The sequence below is a fragment of the Erythranthe guttata genome, chromosome 9 (assembly GCF_056151865.1).
Source record: "Erythranthe guttata isolate IM_541 chromosome 9, IM_541, whole genome shotgun sequence".
Classification (NCBI taxonomy): Eukaryota; Viridiplantae; Streptophyta; class Magnoliopsida; order Lamiales; family Phrymaceae; genus Erythranthe; species Erythranthe guttata.
This window is the reverse complement of record NC_142541.1, coordinates 9,295,765-9,314,704: the sequence shown is the minus strand read 5'-3', so window position 1 is coordinate 9,314,704 and position 18,940 is coordinate 9,295,765. Positions and strand designations below refer to the sequence as shown.

Sequence of the window (18,940 nt, the reverse complement as noted above, 5' to 3'; positions counted from 1 at the left end):
GCAACATCCTCCTTGCACTTTCATCGCCGTTAACACCCCAAATCGTATGACTTTCTCTCGGAGGAGTTGAAATTGAATTCACAAAATAAACTTGCTCATTCCGACTCTCGTTTCGGCCATCATCTCCTTCACTCAAAGATGCTTTCCTATGGTCCAAGATGAAAACATCAAAATTTTCATGGTTTGTAAAATCCATAAGATCAATAGCAAAAAAATCATTAGTATCATATGGATTTTTATTAGCACTAAAAACATTAAATTTGATCGTTTGATCATGCACCGACATTGTATGATCACCACTAGCAAAATCAATTAGAGGGCTAAAAACAGTCTTCCTACAATAAGAGGTATCTCTCTATCCTCATCCATATCAAGTACAACAAAATCAACAGGGAAGATAAATTTATCAACTTTTACTAGCACATTCTCTAAAATACCTTTTGGGTAAACTAAAGACCTATCGGCTAATTTATGAGTTATAGCCGTCAGTTCAATCTCACCTAACCCAAGATTTTTAAAAGTGGAATAAGGCATAAGATTAATGCTAGAGCCTAAATCAATGAGTGATCTAAATTTTTTACCTCTTATAGTACAAGGAATAGTAAACTTACCTGGATCGCCGAGTTTTTGTGGAAAAGGTCGTGTAAGAATTGCACTGCATTGCTTTGTGAGTTGGATTATCCCGTTCCCTTGCAATTTCTTACCCTTCATCACGAGGTCCTTGAGGAATTTCACCCACTTTGGCATCTTTTGAAGTGCTTCGATGAAAAGGGATATTTATGCGAATTTCCTTCAACCTGTTGTTGTATGTTTGGAGGGCATTTTTGATATTTCACAATGTATCATATTATGTCATTATTTTGGTGATAAATAGTCAAGCCAAGTTTGGCTTGACAAGTAATAATTCGATTGAGGGATAAAAGTGGTCCCACTTGTCAAGGCTTAAAAATTTATCCAAACCAAACATTGTACTACCAGGTACTATTGGTCCCATCAAGGCTAATAATATCAACCAAAAGGGCCCTAAGGATTTGACTTGTGTCTATTAATCACAACCATTGTAAACTTATAAATAAAACTCCGCATGTTTAATTTAACAACAAACTCCACATGTTTAATTTAACAACATAGATATAAATTCAATCCAATAATTTTGTTCTATGGCATTCTTCTGTGTTTAGCCCGAATCGAGAGTTTGAGACACAAAGTAACATACGTTGTACTCGGGATTGCGTGTGATCATATTCCGAATTTTAACCATTCTATCTTAGGAGAGGATTGTCAATCAACCATAAGCACCGTGGCGGGGCGAATTCATCTTACGGAAAGAGTTTACTCGCCTTGGTTAACCTTTCGTATTTCATCAACTAATTTGTTCAATTATATTGCTAAATTTCACTACCCGTTTTATACACCGTGATACGATCCTGACAAACTCAAAGATGAAGAATTGGAAGAAGCGAACGCGTATGAGTTTATAGAAATTATTCAAGTTGGCCTTCAAGTATAAAGGCTTGAATCAGAACTTTGAAGAGTCCATGGTTTGGAATTGGAAGAAAAGGAAGAGGGAAATTCGTTGGACAAGCCGAATTCCATGTATCCCAAAATACTCGCATGTTTCGGGCAGCTTTACCATTCAAGTTATTACTCTCTCTCATCTGACGTCCATTTAAGGCGATTCAAATGCTATGCAAGGCCAATGGAAAGATCTACAACTTTCATGAGTGGAGAAAGATTTGGAGCAGAACAATGTATAAATCGAGTTTGAAGTTCCTACACGTGCACAGTCAAATGTCTACGTGAGTATAAAAGGATGATCGTGAAATCGACTTGAAGTTTTAGAGTTATTATTTATTTTTATTTTATTACATTACGTTTTTATTAGGATTTACATTATTTGGTATTTTAGAGTTTTTTATAGTTAGAATTAGCTTCATCAGAAATTTCGTGATTATAGTTTAGGTAGGAGATTAATTAGAAATTTTCTTATTATAGTTTAAGTAGCAGTTTTTTTCCTTGTGGGAAAAAAGTCTTTTTAGGCGTTATAAAATATTTTGTCAACATGGTCTATTATTATGGACAAACTTTAAGGAATACTTGAATATTTTGAGAGTTAATTCTCTTTCGTTGTTCTACAGCAAACTTCGGGATTTTACAAGTGGATTCTTGTAATTTTTTAAGCGCCATAATATTGTTTTCTTGTTCTTTATAACCACGGAGTCAATATTCAGTCTTGATAATATTGGTTTCTAGTTATTTATAGCTATAGGGTTATTATTCATTGGTTGCGCCAACTTGAATCATTTGTTTTGGACGTTCTGTGTTTTTGCTTCCACGTAAGGTATTGGGTTCCGTAACAAGTTCTACGGGGTTCATATCACACCAAAAACAACATTATATTCATTATTTATAGGATTTGATTAGAATGTAATTTAGGATTCGATTTGATTATAATTAAGATTCCCTTGTATAGCTTATTACTTAGTATATATATACCCATACATCCATTGAAAAGAGTACATATATATTTCATCTCATTGCTTTTTGTAACAACCCTTATGCATATATTATCGTAAATATTTGTCGGGAGTGATGCAGTCGTAACTAACACAAATCAGTACTTGTATAGTTTAAGGGCATCTATAGTACCACCCCAATTTGCTATTTTTGTAGACCCTTAAAATTTTGGGAGTTTATGATACTTTTATCTCTTCTAGTTCTCTCCTCTAGCCTCCCCAAATGTGCCATGTGGCATGAGACTCCCAATGGGAATGCCCACATTTAATTCATGGTTGGGGGTGCATATGGGGCCCTTTTAAGTTTTAATAATTTTAATATACTTTTAGAATGGGGTGCCAAATCAATATGACTTTAATTATTTATTCTTTCTTTTTTTCTTTTTTTCCTTTTTGATGAGTAATAATTAATTCTAATAATTAGTTAATTATTTTATATTTTTTAGAAATTACAAATTTAAATTTCATTGATTTTAATATTAATAGTAAAAGAAATGTTATATTTAAATTCATTAATATGGTAAAAAAAACTTATATTTAATTTTAATAATTTAATTTCACTATAAAAATACAAGATTTTTTTTTTACAATTAAATTTTTAATTTCATAAATATTTTTATTTTAATTTATTTGATTGTTCAACATATTAATTATTTTTATTATAAGAAATGTCAAAATAAATTTTCATGAAATTTAATTTTATTAAATTCGATTTCAATATAAAATATAATACGAACAATGTGAAAATAAAAGAACATTAAATCACAACTACAATTAGAAATACTCATAAACAATAGATATTTAGACATCTTCTTCTCCGTAGATATTCCATAAATGATTCATTAAATCAGATCTCAAAACTTCATTAGTTCGTCGATCGCGGATCCGACTAAGACGTGCTGAGATATAGGCTGCCAAAATCGATGGATCTCGTTCATATTGAGAGGGCCGGAAATTCTCTTCTGGAAGTGGTGCCCATGGTTCAAGGTCAGTTCCACATTCATCTTCTATAATCATGTTATGAAGTATAATGCATGTTTTCATTATATTACATATATCCTCTTTTGACCAATAACGCACGGGTCCTTGAGTTATACCCCATTTAATTTGTAGAGCACCAAATGCACGCTCCACATCTTTTCTAACTGATTCATGTGTTACCGCAAATAATTTTCGTAGTGGTGGGATGAGCAATGGTTTGATTAAGAGTTGCATATTTGGGGTAAATACCATCAGCTAAGTAATAACCCATTGTATATGAACGACCATTCACCATATAATTAACTGAAGGCATTCTACCATGTATCATTTATCAAACAGTGGAGAATGGTCCAAGACATTAATATCATTATTTCCACCCGACATGCCAAAAAAAGAAAGCCAAATTCATGTATCATGCGATGCAACTGCTTCTAAAATTAAAGTTGGTTGGTGGTGGTGACCCATGTGTGTGCCGTGCCATGCAGTTGGACAATTTTTCCATTGCTAGTGCATACAATCTAAAGATCCAAGTATACGTGGAAAATCTTGGGATTCACTTTCTTGTAGGAGACGATGGATATCATGTGTATTTGGTGACCGCAAGTACTGTTATTCATAAAGTTCGATTATCGATGAACAAAAATCTCTGAAGTTTCATTAGCAGTCGCCTCCTCTATCTTCAAATATTCATCTCAGTATTCAGATGATGCTTCATAAGCAAGAATCAGAAGTGCAACAGTTATCTTTTGAATAGATGAGAAGCCAAGACGACCACGTCCATCTCTCTTTGGATGAAGTATCTGTTATGCTTTTCAATATCATTCTGAATATGAAGAAACAACTCACTGCTCATCCTAAAACGCCTGCCAAAATAAGATGATGGAAAAGTAGAATTTTCAGAAAAATAATCCTTCCATAATAATTTATGGTTCTCTTTGCGATCACGATATATATATTGTCGATGCGATTGTTCCACAGATGCTAAAATTAACCCCGGGATAAAATTAATCATTTCTTGAGATTATTTCTCCATACGAAGAGAAAGAAGTTCTTCTTCCTTTGAAGATGACGATGAAGATGAAGAACTAGATGATTTAATGTGTGCAAATTCATCTAAAGGAAACCATCCAGATGAAGAAGCCATATTTTGGGATAAAATTTATTGTGCATATACAATTCTCTCAGAAGACAATATTTATAGAAGCCGGAAAATCAATGTAATTGAAGTTAAAAAAAAAATCATTAAAATAATTGAAGTTGAGAAACCAATAAGATAATTGAATTAAAAAAAAAAAGATAATTAAAGTTAAGATACTCGAGAAAATAATTGAGGTTCGGAAACCAATGAGATAATTAGAGTTGAAAAAAAGTAAGAAATAATTGACAAAATATCTGAAATTGAGATAATCGAGAAAATAATGGACTTATAGACAGTCTGTCACTACTAGAAATACTGTTTATCAAGACGTCGCAATGTGTCACGAAATGTAGATATTGAGACGGTTTATCTATTGGGACGGCCCACTAAACCGTCTCATAGGTAAGCGTCCTAATATATTGTTGTCACGCATTATGAGCGGCGTCCCAATAACTTGTATTTATGACGCTCTAAGTCGTCCCCAATTCATTTCTATAATGACGCCAGATATCGTCGTATTAGGTGTTTTAACGGCTTTACTTAACTTTAAATATGACAACCTAAAGCGTCCCAAAACAGTTTTCTTGTGACATTGTCAACCGTCGTATTAAATATTCCAACAGTTTTAACTGATTTTATTAACCGTCTCAATAAGTGTTAATGTGACACAGACGTCGTCCCAATAGGTGTTATCGTTAAGAGCAAATTTGTCCCCAATGTAATTTTTATGACACAAAACCGGGCACACCATAAATATTAAACTAAAAAAAAAATCTAATTTTCACTTTTCAAATATAAATTATAGTCAATCATTTCTCAAATAATTAAATCGAACACCACCTCTATTGGGGTTGAAAAATACAATCAATCACTAAGTATTCATTTCATTTGTCCAAGGCAAAATGAATAGTAAAGTAACAAATATTTTCATTTCAAACAAAAAGTTCTTCCCAAAAAAAATTCTAGTTACTGCACTACTTAATAGAAAAACATATAATATCAATAAAGTCTAACAATTTTGCAAAATGTACCAGAACATGAGCAATACCTAGAGCTCATCAAAAAACAAAGTTACCTAGGGAATTATCTTATATCAGAACTTGAAAGCTCGTCGCCATGAAATCTCGAAGTCCATATTCTGAAAATTATCCATCTACTGTAACCTATTAAGACAACCAAACAATAAATTATATCACTAATAAAAAAGACCATAATAACTTTTAGTATATTAAAAAGAATATTACCAAGTTATGTGGCCATGCAATAGCCTCACCAATAGCATCACCAATAGTAGTTCTAGAATCTGATATCGGTCAAAGTAAGTCTTCATCCATAGCTATTCCAACATTAATAATGATTTCGCACCAATTTTGCCCTAGTCGTACTTGCCCAACGCATTTTGATGGATCTAAGCTTGCAAGAATACCAATTGCTACAATTTTTGATGATTCAAACATACTTCTCAGACATACTTTTGCTCCAACCTACAGTAATAATTATAAATTGATAATATGAATTGCAAAATCAATCAACTATAAATCATTCACCACATGCAATTCCAATTTAATACACGAAAAATAATCAATGTTCATATGACAAGGGAAAACTTATGGATTACCTTTAGGGGCGTCTTGCTTGACGACGAGACTGAGGGTCCACGAGAGGTCGAATGGGGGTGAGATGATGATGAAGTGACTCTATTTTCAGATGGAGGTGGAGAATAGTGGCTAGGTCTATGTTGGTTCATTTTTATGAACTCCATTATCATCTTTTCTTGTTGTTCAACCTTTTGCTTTAAGGCATACATTTCATTCTGCCATGCAATGTTATGAGAAGACATTCGTCTAGGCATGTCACCGTAAACATCAGAGGCAGTGACACCGCAACCATACATTCTTATTCTCCCCCGTTTATCTTGTCCCACAACTTGAGAAAAAATGTCATTTGGGCCACTATCATTTGCATTATCTGGAAGTTCACTTATTAATTCTTTCATCTTACGCTGCGCATGTAAATGATCAAATCGAACTTCTAAATTAGACAACATTAAACCGTTGCATTATTGATACGAACCCCGTAGAACTTGTTACGAGACCCAAATACCCTACGCGGAAGCAAGATCGAAAACATCCAAAAACAAAGATTCAAAGGTGTGGAACCGCGACCCGTTGCCTATAAAGAGGCAAGAACCTTGGTATGCGAAGACGCCACAATCGATTGCGAAAGATCGATTGATAAGTCGGGGTGAACAAATGGAATCCACCGATATGTTCGAAAAGTTCTTAAAGAACCAAAGAGAATATTCTCAATTAAATCATCAAAATTCGTCCTCTAAAATAAGCCAAATCGGCAACCTATTTATAAGCGCTAAAAGACTCCTTTTTCACAAGGAAAAGGACTCCTACCTAAACTATAATAAGGAAACTTGTAAATAAGCAAATCCTAACAATGAAAGACTCTAAAATAATAAAATATAATAAATACTTAATTAAAAACGTGAATAAGTAAATTAAATAACTTGATCTTGAAGTCGGCTTCTCGATCACCCTTCAAATCTCGCGACATTGGGCTGTGCACGTGCACGCAATTAAAGCTCAATTTCGACACTGTTCCACTTCGAATATCTCTTCGCTCAAAACATAAAAGTTGTAGATCTTTCAGTTATCTTTCCGAGTCATTTTGAATCATCTCAATTGGACTTCAGATGCGAGAGTTATAACTCGAATGGTAAACTCTGCCAGAATAGGCGAGAATCTCGGATGCATGGAATTCGACTTGTCCAACGAATTCTTCTCTTTCTTTTCTTCCAATTCCAAACCATCAACTCTTCAAATGCCTAATTCAAGCCTTTATTCTTCAATCCCAACACAAACGGCTCCATTAATCTCACTCGCTTTCTCTTCTTCCAATCCTTTGTCTTGTACCTTGTGCGGATCGTATCATTCTCCCCCTCTTTACAAGGATTCGTCCTCGAATCCGGACAAATATCACAAGGAGTATAAACAAGATCGATCTCTCTGTTTGGTACCGAACTTACACATCTCTGCACCACATCGCCAAACACACTATCTAGCATCCATTGAAGTGGATATGAACGCGAGTATTTTGTAGCTTGAAGTTCCAATGCATTAAACCTCTGTATAGAGAATGGATGAAGCATCTCTCTAGGCACCGCCATCTCATCAGCCTTCACACTGAGAGTCTGCACTTTGGTCAGCTCGGCATTAACTTCGATGCATGGCTGCATCATATCATTCTCCACCTCTTCAAAAGGATTCGTCCTCGAATCCGAACCTTCTTTTTCTTCAAGTGGTGGCGCGGGTTTGCAATTTTCTTCCCCCTTGGACTCGACCTCAACATCCTCATTTAACTTTTCCTCAATCAGCGGTTTATCACTTGCTAAATCGGCTACAATGTTCTGATTCTCAAAAGCTTGACGAGTATCTTCCTTTCCAAGTGACGATAAAGAATCACCCTTTCTCTTCAATTTCTCGTAGTCCGACCGCAAATTCATGAATGGCTTATCCAAACAATCTGAAGCGACATGACCAAAACCCAAACACCAAAAACATTTAGTATCATGAATTGAACGAGATTGAGAAGAATAATAACCTCTTTCTTTAGTCTCATATGGAGGATTGAACGTGGCCTCTCTCGGTATTGATTCCCTATCTCGGTTCGATGAAGGATTCCACAGTGATTTTCGACTCGACGATCTCCTTTCTTTTAACTCAGTAGCATAGGATGAATGAGCTGAGTACTTACTTGATCTAGGATAATCATATAAATCTCGCTCGTAGTAATCGGAATAAACACGTCTTGGTCGATCAAACTGAGCCCCTCGCTGCAAATAAACTTCTCTTGGTGTTGCAGCAATCACACCATATCTTCCATCACGATAAACCTCCTTATCACGATGAGGCAGAACCGGTTGGTGAACATCACGTTGTAGGTATGACCCTCGAACATGTTGATCTTTGTTTAGTTCCTTTAGTTGGGTAATAATTCCTTCCATCCGATCTTGGAGTTCCTGGAAGCGTTTATCCATTGGCGACATCTTACGCTGCTTAATTGTTTCTCCTTTATAAACGGCATTCTCGGACATAATGAAAACAATTTTTTTTTTCTTTTTTTTTTTGACACTTATAAACCCTAACTTGGGCTGTAAGGAACTCTAATAAACAAGAACAAAATTCGACTGTATTTTTTTTTTTTTTTTTGGACACGAACAAACCCTAACTTGGCTGAAAAGAAATCTAAACAAAAAATAAAATTCGAATTTTTTGTATATATATATTTTTTTTACGAAGACTCTAAATAACACAACTCAAGAAAAGATGAGATAAACTAGAAGACACAACAAAAAATAAAGATAGGTGAAACCTGTTTTGGATGTTGGCTCTGGTTACCAACTGATACGAACCCCGTAGAACTTGTTACGAGACCCAAATACCCTACGCGGAAGCAAGATCGAAAACATCCAAAAACAAAGATTCAAAGGTGTGGAACCGCGACCCGTTGCCTATAAAGAGGCAAGAACCTTGGTATGCGAAGACGCCACAATCGATTGCGAAAGATCGATTGATAAGTCGGGGTGAACAAATGGAATCCACCGATATGTTCGAAAAGTTCTTAAAGAACCAAAGAGAATATTCTCAATTAAATCATCAAAATTCGTCCTCTAAAATAAGCCAAATCGGCAACCTATTTATAAGCGCTAAAAGACTCCTTTTTCACAAGGAAAAGGACTCCTACCTAAACTATAATAAGGAAACTTGTAAATAAGCAAATCCTAACAATGAAAGACTCTAAAATAATAAAATATAATAAATACTAAATTAAAAACGTGAATAAGTAAATTAAATAACTTGATCTTGAAGTCGGCTTCTCGATCACCCTTCAAATCTCGCGACATTGGGCTGTGCACGTGCGCAATTAAAGCTCAATTTCGACACTGTTCCACTTCGAATATCTCTTCGCTCAAAACATAAAAGTTGTAGATCTTTCAGTTAGCTTTCCGAGTCATTTTGAATCATCTCAATTGAACTTCAGATGCGAGAGTTATAACTCGAATGGTAAACTGTGCCAGAATAGGCGAGAATCTCGGATGCATGGAATTCGACTTGTCCAACGAATTCTTCTCTTTCTTTTCTTCCAATTCCAAACCATCAACTCTTCAAATACCTGATTCAAGCCTTTATTCTTCAATCCCAACACAAACGGCTCCATTATTCTCACTCGCTTTCTCTTCTTCCAATCCTTTGTCTTGTACCTTGTGCGGATCGTATCAATTATCATATTTAAAATTTAAAAATATATGTATATAAAATGAATGTACTCGCTTACGAGAGAATCTGCTACATTCGGATTAGATGACTCTCCATTTCGAGTATAGCATTTCTCAAAAAGTTCAGACCTACTTGGTTCAATTACGATAGGATCAACATGTGTTCCATCACCACTTTGTTCATCATCAACAGTAGCATCTTTCGATGCTTCTAACTCTGTCTACAAGATAATATGTATAGTTAGTTGAATAAGTACATGATGCATGCTATTTGGAATAACTATCTCTACAAGAAAACAAACCTTCATATGATGCCTAACTTGCGCAAAGCTCCGTTTTCCAGTAACATGATGCATGCTCTTGTTTCCTCTGTTATCTTTGTTTTTATCACTTACTTTCTAAATATGCAAAAAAAAAAAAAAAAAAAAAAAAAACTTCTATGGATCAATAAATTACAAAGTGAAATAATCACTAGTTATACAGTAGCATTATCTTCAATTAAAATTTTATTAAATTTTTTTATACCTGTGCAGCATCACTACTCCAATAAATCACAGCATTTTTCCATTGATCGCCAAGAATTCTTTCATCATCAATATCAGGTCTCCTGCGCAAGTTTTCTTCCAGTGATTTGTTTCAATCAAAGTAATATGATTTTATTCTATTTTTCCAGCTCCTCCAACTCTTTGCTAAATTCATCAATGTTCTATTTTCGAAGCCAGGTGCATCGTAGAACTTCTCCTGAATTATGCAAACATAGTGATCAAATAGTTTCAAAACATATATATTTTAATTGAATAAAGACGAGGGTTAAATCGTATTACCTTAACCAAATCCAACAACTTGCTTTTAGTAGAATTCGGCACTACATGCCAATCTTTAATGTCAATAGGAAGTAACTTGCCATTTCTAACTAATGTACCGATAAATTCAACATATTCACTTTTGTTTGGACCGATAGGTTGGCCATACTCATTGAATTCAACTTCTTTACGTCCACTCCTTACCCAGACACGTGCCATGTAAGTAGGCCCTCTAGTTTTTTTATCACAAACATCTTTTGTAAAATTAAAAATAAAAATTAGTTAAAAAAATTTAAGGGAGATTTACAAAAATACTATGGACATGTATACTACAATATTAAAATATACCTGTAGTGTCCTCTACATCATTAACCATAACATTTGAATATGAGTTATCCAATGGATGGTGGTGATCATCATCATCTCTAATTCGTTTGCCACGCCGAATGCTTTCAATTCCTATATAATAGTTTCAAAGCAACATCAAGAATTAATTACTATTGCATTATAAAAAAAAATAGCACCAGTATAGCAAAATATAAAGATAACATACCTAACTTATCTTCAGGATCTTATTCGTCGACCAACCTATTTAAACTTGAGCCATTTTGACGGTTTAATTGCCTACCGTTTTTGCCATACTTAGTTCTTGCCATCACTCTGTAATAAATACATAAATTCAAAAATTCTACTCAACTACATACATCAGATAAAAACATAAGGATAATTAAATGCACTAAATTATATTTTAGATGATAAAAAGTGTCTTGGTAACAAAATCAATGACACCTACAATCATAAAAAATAACAAATTCTAAATAACAAAAATTAGCAGGCACCAACACTCTACTTAAGAACATCATGCATCATCTAAACTATCCACTAGAATTTCAGGAACGCCCTCTCGAACCCAAGAAACTAGTTCGTCTTCAATGATAGGACGATCTTTGCATGGTTTACTTTGCAAAATAGTATCAACGCCATCAATAGCTAAGTCTCCCCCGTCATCAAACTTCTCTCTCGCCTTTGTCTTTATCACAACGTGCCAATCTTTTTCAATGGGATCAGCAACATAAAACACTTGTTGAACTTGTGATGCAAGAACAAAAGGTTCACTTTGACGCCTTACTTTTGTAAAATTAACTAAAGTGAATCCATCATCATCCTCTTTTAGCCTTCTGCCTTTTGATACCCAATCACAATCAAATAATACAATCTTCTTTCCACCGGTGTAGTCGAACTCAATAATATTTTTCAAGATCCCATAATACATCATCTCTTGTACGATAGGTCTCATATCTTTTTTGCTTGCGAAACTTGTAGTTGTTGCATTAACCATCACACCGCTATTTTGAGTTTTTCTTTTCATCTCTAGTTCTCTAGTATGAAATCTAAACCCATTCACTTTTAAACCTCTATATCTAGTTCCAACAGGAATAGGCCCCCTTGCAAGACGTATTACATCACTTTGTTTAGGATCGTCTTCACTTAATTTCAATTCTTCAATCTGCCAAAAAAAAAAATTTACGCTTAAATTTAAAAGTATAAGACTTATAGATAGATAACTTCTCTGATCATAATTATTTTTAAAGTGACCTACATGACATTGAAACCAAGAGGCACAAGTATCATTGTGAGTGTTTTTAATATCATGTTCCCTAGAACGGTGTTTCTTCCGCCTAAGTTGGGCTTCATGTTCTCTGCATAAACACCATTAAAAATTAAGCAACAACTTAAATATCATCATAATTAAATATTTTTTTTTATTTGGGTTCAACGTACTCTCTGTATGCCGTAATCTCATCACAATTGAATAGAATATATCGATGAGCTTTTGCCAATGTCTCGCTATCAAAAATAATTACCTTCCCCTTCCATAATGGAGTACCAGACATAAAAAAAATATCTAAACCTTTTGTGCTGTCTTCACCTCCACAACTATTTCGACTCGTCCGATTGCGTCCTGTTTCAACATTTTCATCGAAATATAATGAACAAAATGCTAAACATTCTTCAGCCAAATATCCTTCAGCAATTGAGCCTTCTGGCCGACATCGGTTGCACACATAAGATTTCAAAGTACTCAAGTACCTACATAATCAGCAATATTTAATACTAGTATAATATATATATATATATATATATATATATATATATATATATATATATATATATATATATATATATATATTAAAAATTAAAAATGAAAAATAATATTAGAATTTTACCGTTCAACAGGATACATCCAACGATAATGTACCGGACCAGCTAATTTTGCTTGGTAACCAAATGCACAGTCAGATGTACCATGATATCAAAAAATGCAGGGGGGGAGATCTTTTCAAGCTGGCAAAGTATGAGAGCAATCTCTTTTTCCATTCGTGTCAAATCACCAACTTGAAGTGTTTTAGAACACAAGTCTCTAAAGTAACGACTCAAATGAATCAAAGGTGAACGTACCGACTTTGGCAAAAGTTTACGCAATGAAAGTGGCAACAATTGTTGCATCATTATGTGACTATCGTGACTCTTCAAACCAAAAATCCTAGTCGGTTTCAAGTGCACACACCTCGAAATATTTGCAGCATAACCATCGGGAACTTTAACATTTTTCAATACCTTACAAAATCTTTCCTTCTCAAATTTATCTAATGTGAAAGATGATGTCGGTATCCACTCTTTTCCAAAATCATCGGTATAAGGATGGAGTGCATTCCTAATTCCCATTTTCTTCAAATCCATGCGGGCTTTATAGTTATCCTTTGACTTATCGGAATCGATTAATGTATACAAAACCTTATCACACACATTTTTCTCAATGTGCATAACATCGAGATTATGACGTACAAGATTTTTTTCCCAGTATGGCAAATTAAACAAAATACTTTTTTTTTTTCCAGCTGTAAGGTAAATTTAAATCGCCCACATTCTTTCCAAACTTGTTATCAATATTTTTTATATCATCTAATACCGTGGATCCCGTCAAATAAGGAGGTGCCTTTCGAAGTTCTTTTTTCCCATCAAACGTGGCTTTCTCATTTCGATACGGATGACCATCGGGTAAGAAAATACGATGACACATGTAACAGTACTTGCGAGAATTGTCTAACCATTTAGAGTTAGTAAACTTATAACACACGGGACAAGCGAATTCTCCTTTCGTACTCCAACCAGATATAGATGCAAGGCCAGGAAAGTCACTAATAGTCCATAATAAAGCTGCACGCATTTGGAAATTTTTTTTCGAAGAAGCATCGTATGTAGTTACTCCAACTTCAAATAATTCCTTTAGTTCAGCAATCAAGGGTTGCAAATATACATCAAGATTATTGCCAGGTTCAGAGGGACCAGGTATAAGTACAGATAACATAAAGTAAGACTTCTTCATACAATCTGCAGGTGGAAGATTGTATGGCATTAATATTACTGGCCATGTACTATGGGCTACATTCATGGTTTTAAAAGGATTAAAACCATCAGTTGCCAAGCCCAATCTTATATTGCGAGAATCTCTAGCAAATTCGGGATTATTGTAGTCAAAAGTTTGCCATGCTGGGGAATCGGCCGGGTGTCTCATGATACCATCCTTAGTTCGTTCTTCATCATGCCACTTCATAAGGACCGCAGTTTTAGAATTCATAAACAACCTCTGCAACCTTGGCTTCAACGGGAAGTACCAGAATCTTTTTACAGGCACCTTCTGATCTTTATTAGATTTTTTCGATGGAAGATCACTCTCATCCGGAGTACTTTCTGGTGTGGTCCACCTTGGCTCATCACAAGTCTCACACTTGGTCTTGTATTCATTCACGCCCCAGTATACAATGCAGTCATTTTTGCATGCATCAATCTTCTCATAATTTAAACCCAAATCTTTCAATATCTTCCGAGTTTCATAATAATTATTAGGCAATTGAACATCCTCTGGAAACGATTATCTTAATAAAGTAAGCAACAAGGTAAATGAACTATCACTCCAATTACCAAGACACTTTATCTAGAGTAATCGAATAATGAAAGAAAGGTTGGAAAACTTTTTACATCCAGGATAAAGTTCTTTTTCTGCATCTTTCATGAGCTTGTAGAATTTCTCAGCTTCTTTACAAGGTCTTTCTACTTCCTCAATATCTGGCATTGTTTCTTCATCATTGATTTCATCATGCACGACAAATGCATCATGCAGCATTTCTTCCATGTTATCAGATGCATTCATATGATAATATTTATTTGACGGTACTTCGTTAGAGAATAACTCTCCATGAAGTAGCCATTTAGTGTACCCACTCAAAAATCCATTCCAGAGAAGATGTTCTGACACAACCGAACGTGTTTTGCATAGACCATTTTTACATTTTTTGCACGGGCATAAGATCATCCCATCATTTGAATTTGAGAAGGCTAAGTTCAAAAAATTTTGCAATCCTATTCGATATTCATTGCTTGACCTTGGTAGATCCATCCATGTTTTGTCCATCTAAGTATTTTTGGAATGAACCAGAAGTAATAAAAAAATAGAAGTAATACAATAATAAATTATAAAATAAGTGAGTAAGAAAAAATACTTTTAAACTTCAAATCTTACGAATAATTCACCCAGCAACCAAGATCTCTCTAGAAATTGAAATCACCTCTGTTGAGTGACTCAGACCCCTGATCATCATGTTTAATTAGAAGAAGTTAGTTTTAGAGAACAGTCGAAATAAAAATATACATGCATTATCAAAAAATTAACACGATTTCAGTACTCGATTAGACCTCCCCTCACTAAATCATATTAATTTGGTTTCACTTTACATATATCAAATTCTTATTATACCTACTGTACAAGTTCACAAGAATTACATTGAAAAAGAGTTAGAGTTATAAGGAAAAACCATATCTGAAACATGGAAAAAAACATTTATGTCTGATTCCAACCATACACACCAACATCTAAGGTCATACAATTCAGTCAAAATCATTCTTTAGTAAAGCATTACTAGAGTCCAGAAGACGACCGATTCAGAACTCTTCCGGGAGTTCTTTTTTTTTATGACGTTTTAAGAGAAAGAAAAAAAGAAACACTTAACAAATTTGTAGAACTCGACAATTCAACCGGTATTTATTTTATCAATATACAATATTGAATATACTATCAAGTTTATATTTTTAAAAGGAATTCATATATTACATATGTTTAACTATAATGAACACATAAACGTTTCTCTCAACCATGGCAAAACATCTCTAGAATAATTTTAAGAATAAATCTAAACAAAAATATAACTAACTACTCACTGAAATATATATTGTTTCAAGAAAAAAAATAATCACTAGTTCAAACACTTCAACTCACCACAAATAAATTAAAAAAATGGTTCAAGCAATTATTTAAATCTTAACTATGTTCTGAAAAACACAAAAAAAAAAAACAAAAAAAGCAACAGGGGAAGAAAATAGAAAAAAACAAAGGGGGCCAAGAAAGAACAAAAATCAAAGTTATAGAGAGAGATATGCGAGAGAGGGGGTATTACCCAAGATTAATTCTTCCCCAAAATCAACCCCACCAAAATCAATCCCACCAAAATCATAGTTTTCTTATGGGTTTGCCTAATTGGAGCAACATACGTTTATATGTCAAATTTTATACAGAAAACAAAAATTAAATAAATGGAACTAACCTCACTTCAATAACCAGATGATGAAATTTTTTACCTTTTTGAGAAGGCAAAGCACGATACTTCAATGAAAGATAAATATCGGGCAAAGGAGAAAGACCACCAAATTAGAAGAGGAATCGTCAATTAGGGTAATATGAAGAGGAATTGTAAATTGGGGGAAGGAGAAGGAAAAAGGGTTAGTAAAAAGGTTGAGATAATGGGTTGTGACTTATGCCGCCAAATATTTCGAGGGTAAGGGAAAATTTTATGAATTAATTAGGGAATTTTCCGCGCAGGTTTTTTGTTTCTTTCGTGACAATTAATAGAGAATATAAGACGGCTCATGAAAGTCGTCTCAATATAAGTGGTCTATTACGACGCGTTCCAAAAAAGCGTCATATTTGCTATATATTGAGAATTAAAAAATTAAAAGAAAATGTGATATTGAGAAAATGGCCCGCTTTTTATTTTATCCGTCTTTATAGTACAGTTTTTGAGACGATAATTAGAGAGTGTCATATTAGGGCGTCAATGAAGCATCACAAAAGCCTGATTTTCTAGTAGTGTGTAGAGTTGAGAAAAATAATTGAGGTCTTTTGAAGCACATGTCTTCTACAACACTAAAATTGAGAAAATCGAGAAATCTATCCACAAAATCTATCCACTTGAAATCTATCCATATATCTATCCACTAAAAATCTATCAACAAAATCTATCCACTTGTTAAAATCTATCTACAAAATACTATAAATACTAGTTAAACATGATGTTATCATTTATCCCTCCAATTTACTTATAACAATAAAGTCTCTCAATTTACTATGAATCCACGTTTTCCCTTCAATTATGGAATCAATACTGAGTATAGCTCTGAACCACCACCACAAAACGAGTCTCAAACATTTCCTCAACAATTTTCATACAATCCTTACAATTTCAATACACTCACAACCATTTTCACAATCTCCCTATGATCCTTCCGTCTATGCGGGGCCATCTCAAATACCAAATCAAGAGCAATCACAAAGTACAAGCTCAGGTAAAAAGACCAAGGCTCTGGGGTGAAATAAAAACTGGAATTTCGAAGAAAATGAAGCACTGTGCAAGGCCCGGTTACGTGTTTCAGAAGATGCAATAGTTGGTACTAACCAACAAAGAGGTAAGTTGTGGGAGAGAATTAGAGTGGAATTTATATCTATTTTAGAATATGATCCAGGTAGGAATGCGTCAAGGCTAGCGCACCGATGGAAAATCATTCAACATTGTGTGAGCAAATTTTCTGGGTATGTTCGTACGATTGAGCGAGCTCAACGTAGTGGAAACAATGCAGAAGATAATGTAATTAAGTAAATAAAAATTCATATATATATATAGATATATATTATGATTTTTGTTATAGATGATTGCAACAAAACAACTATATAATGACAAAGAAGAGCATCAATTCAAATATAACTCTTGTTGGATGATTTTAAAAGATACTTCCAAATGGTATAATTATACCATTGAGCAGAAGGGAAAACAGAAAAAAACTTCCCCAAAAAAAGGGTTGAAATTGATTTGGATGATGATGAAATTGAAGATTCATGAAATACCCAACCTCCATCATCAATCAGCCCCAACTACGACTCCAACTTCAACCGGCCATGAAATTGATAATGGAGTATGTAATGATGGCGCATAGGAACTACCACGTCATCATGGTCGCAAAACTGCAAAAAATGCTAGAACAAAGAAAAATTTCGATTCCATCGATTTATTTGAAGAGGAGGTTTCTAATATGAAAAAAGAACAATCAGGTCGCTTTGAAGAGGTGGGTATTAGGAGAAATGTAATCGAACAACAGAAATTCCATAGTTAAGATAGAAACAAAGAGAATGGAAATTGCAGCAAAACAAGAACACCAACAAAAACAACGCGAGCAAGAAATAATGTTGATGGATCCTCAATCGACACCTACAGAGAGAGGTAAAACATGGATTATTGAACAACAAATAGAGATCTTGAGCCGTATTAGAAAAAATAAAAACTAATTTATACAAGTCTTTTTCTTTAACCTATTTATGTCTACAGTTGGACGGATGTTCCAACAAGCTTGTTCAATCTACTGCAATCTATTATGTATTTTTGTTAAATATATTTCATTTACGTTTGTTGAATGTTTTGTATTATTTTATCGATATAAATATAGATACAAACAAAATAAAATAATACATCTTACAACATAATATAATGGTGACTACTCCCTCCTTCCCATTTTATTTGTCTTTCTAGAGAATTTTTTTGTTTCAAAATAATTGTCATTTTAGGATTCCAATGAAGTATTTATTGTGTTTTTTCTCAATTATGCTCTTAATACTATTAATAAAATTAATGGGAAAACATTTATTAAAGTGGTTTTTTAGTCATTTTATTATGATTTTTCTAGAATCCATGCACAGTTATTAGTTTTCTTAATACGTGTGAATTAGCCTAAAACAACAATTAAAATGGGAAGGAGGGAGTAATATTTAATTGATGTAATCTTATACGAAATTAATGTAATTAAATACAAAGATTCAAATTTAATTACATTA

At 33.8% G+C, this 18,940-nt stretch overlaps 1 protein-coding gene and 1 pseudogene across 1 annotated transcript; both read right to left on the bottom strand.

The window, feature by feature from the left end:
- Positions 1-11,554: 11,554 nt before the first annotated feature.
- LOC148768011 (uncharacterized) lies at positions 11,555-12,793 on the bottom strand. Its single transcript, XM_088822735.1, has 5 exons — positions 12,734-12,793; positions 12,638-12,688; positions 12,508-12,596; positions 12,326-12,425; positions 11,555-12,232 (listed from the first exon to the last, which is right to left on the bottom strand). The coding sequence occupies exons 1-5, from the start codon at positions 12,791-12,793 to the stop codon at positions 11,585-11,587; spliced, it is 948 nt and encodes a 315-aa protein (XP_088678861.1). The 3' UTR covers positions 11,555-11,584.
- Positions 12,794-12,949: 156 nt separating this feature from the next.
- On the bottom strand, positions 12,950-15,199 carry LOC105953520 (uncharacterized; annotated as a pseudogene).
- Positions 15,200-18,940: the final 3,741 nt, after the last annotated feature.

What these genes read in the sequence shown, in the direction of transcription:
- LOC148768011 (XM_088822735.1), bottom strand. Translation starts at nt 12,793, where the DNA reads ATGTGTGCAACCGATGTCGGCCAGAAGGCTCAATTGCTGAAGGATATT. An exon ending in GAGATTACGGCATACAGAGA is followed by an intron (nt 12,426 to 12,507) that starts GTACGTTGAACC and finishes GTGTTTATGCAG; the next exon opens with AGAACATGAAGCCCAACTTA. An exon ending in CCTCTTGGTTTCAATGTCAT is followed by an intron (nt 12,233 to 12,325) that starts GTAGGTCACTTT and finishes TTTTTTTGGCAG; the next exon opens with ATTGAAGAATTGAAATTAAG.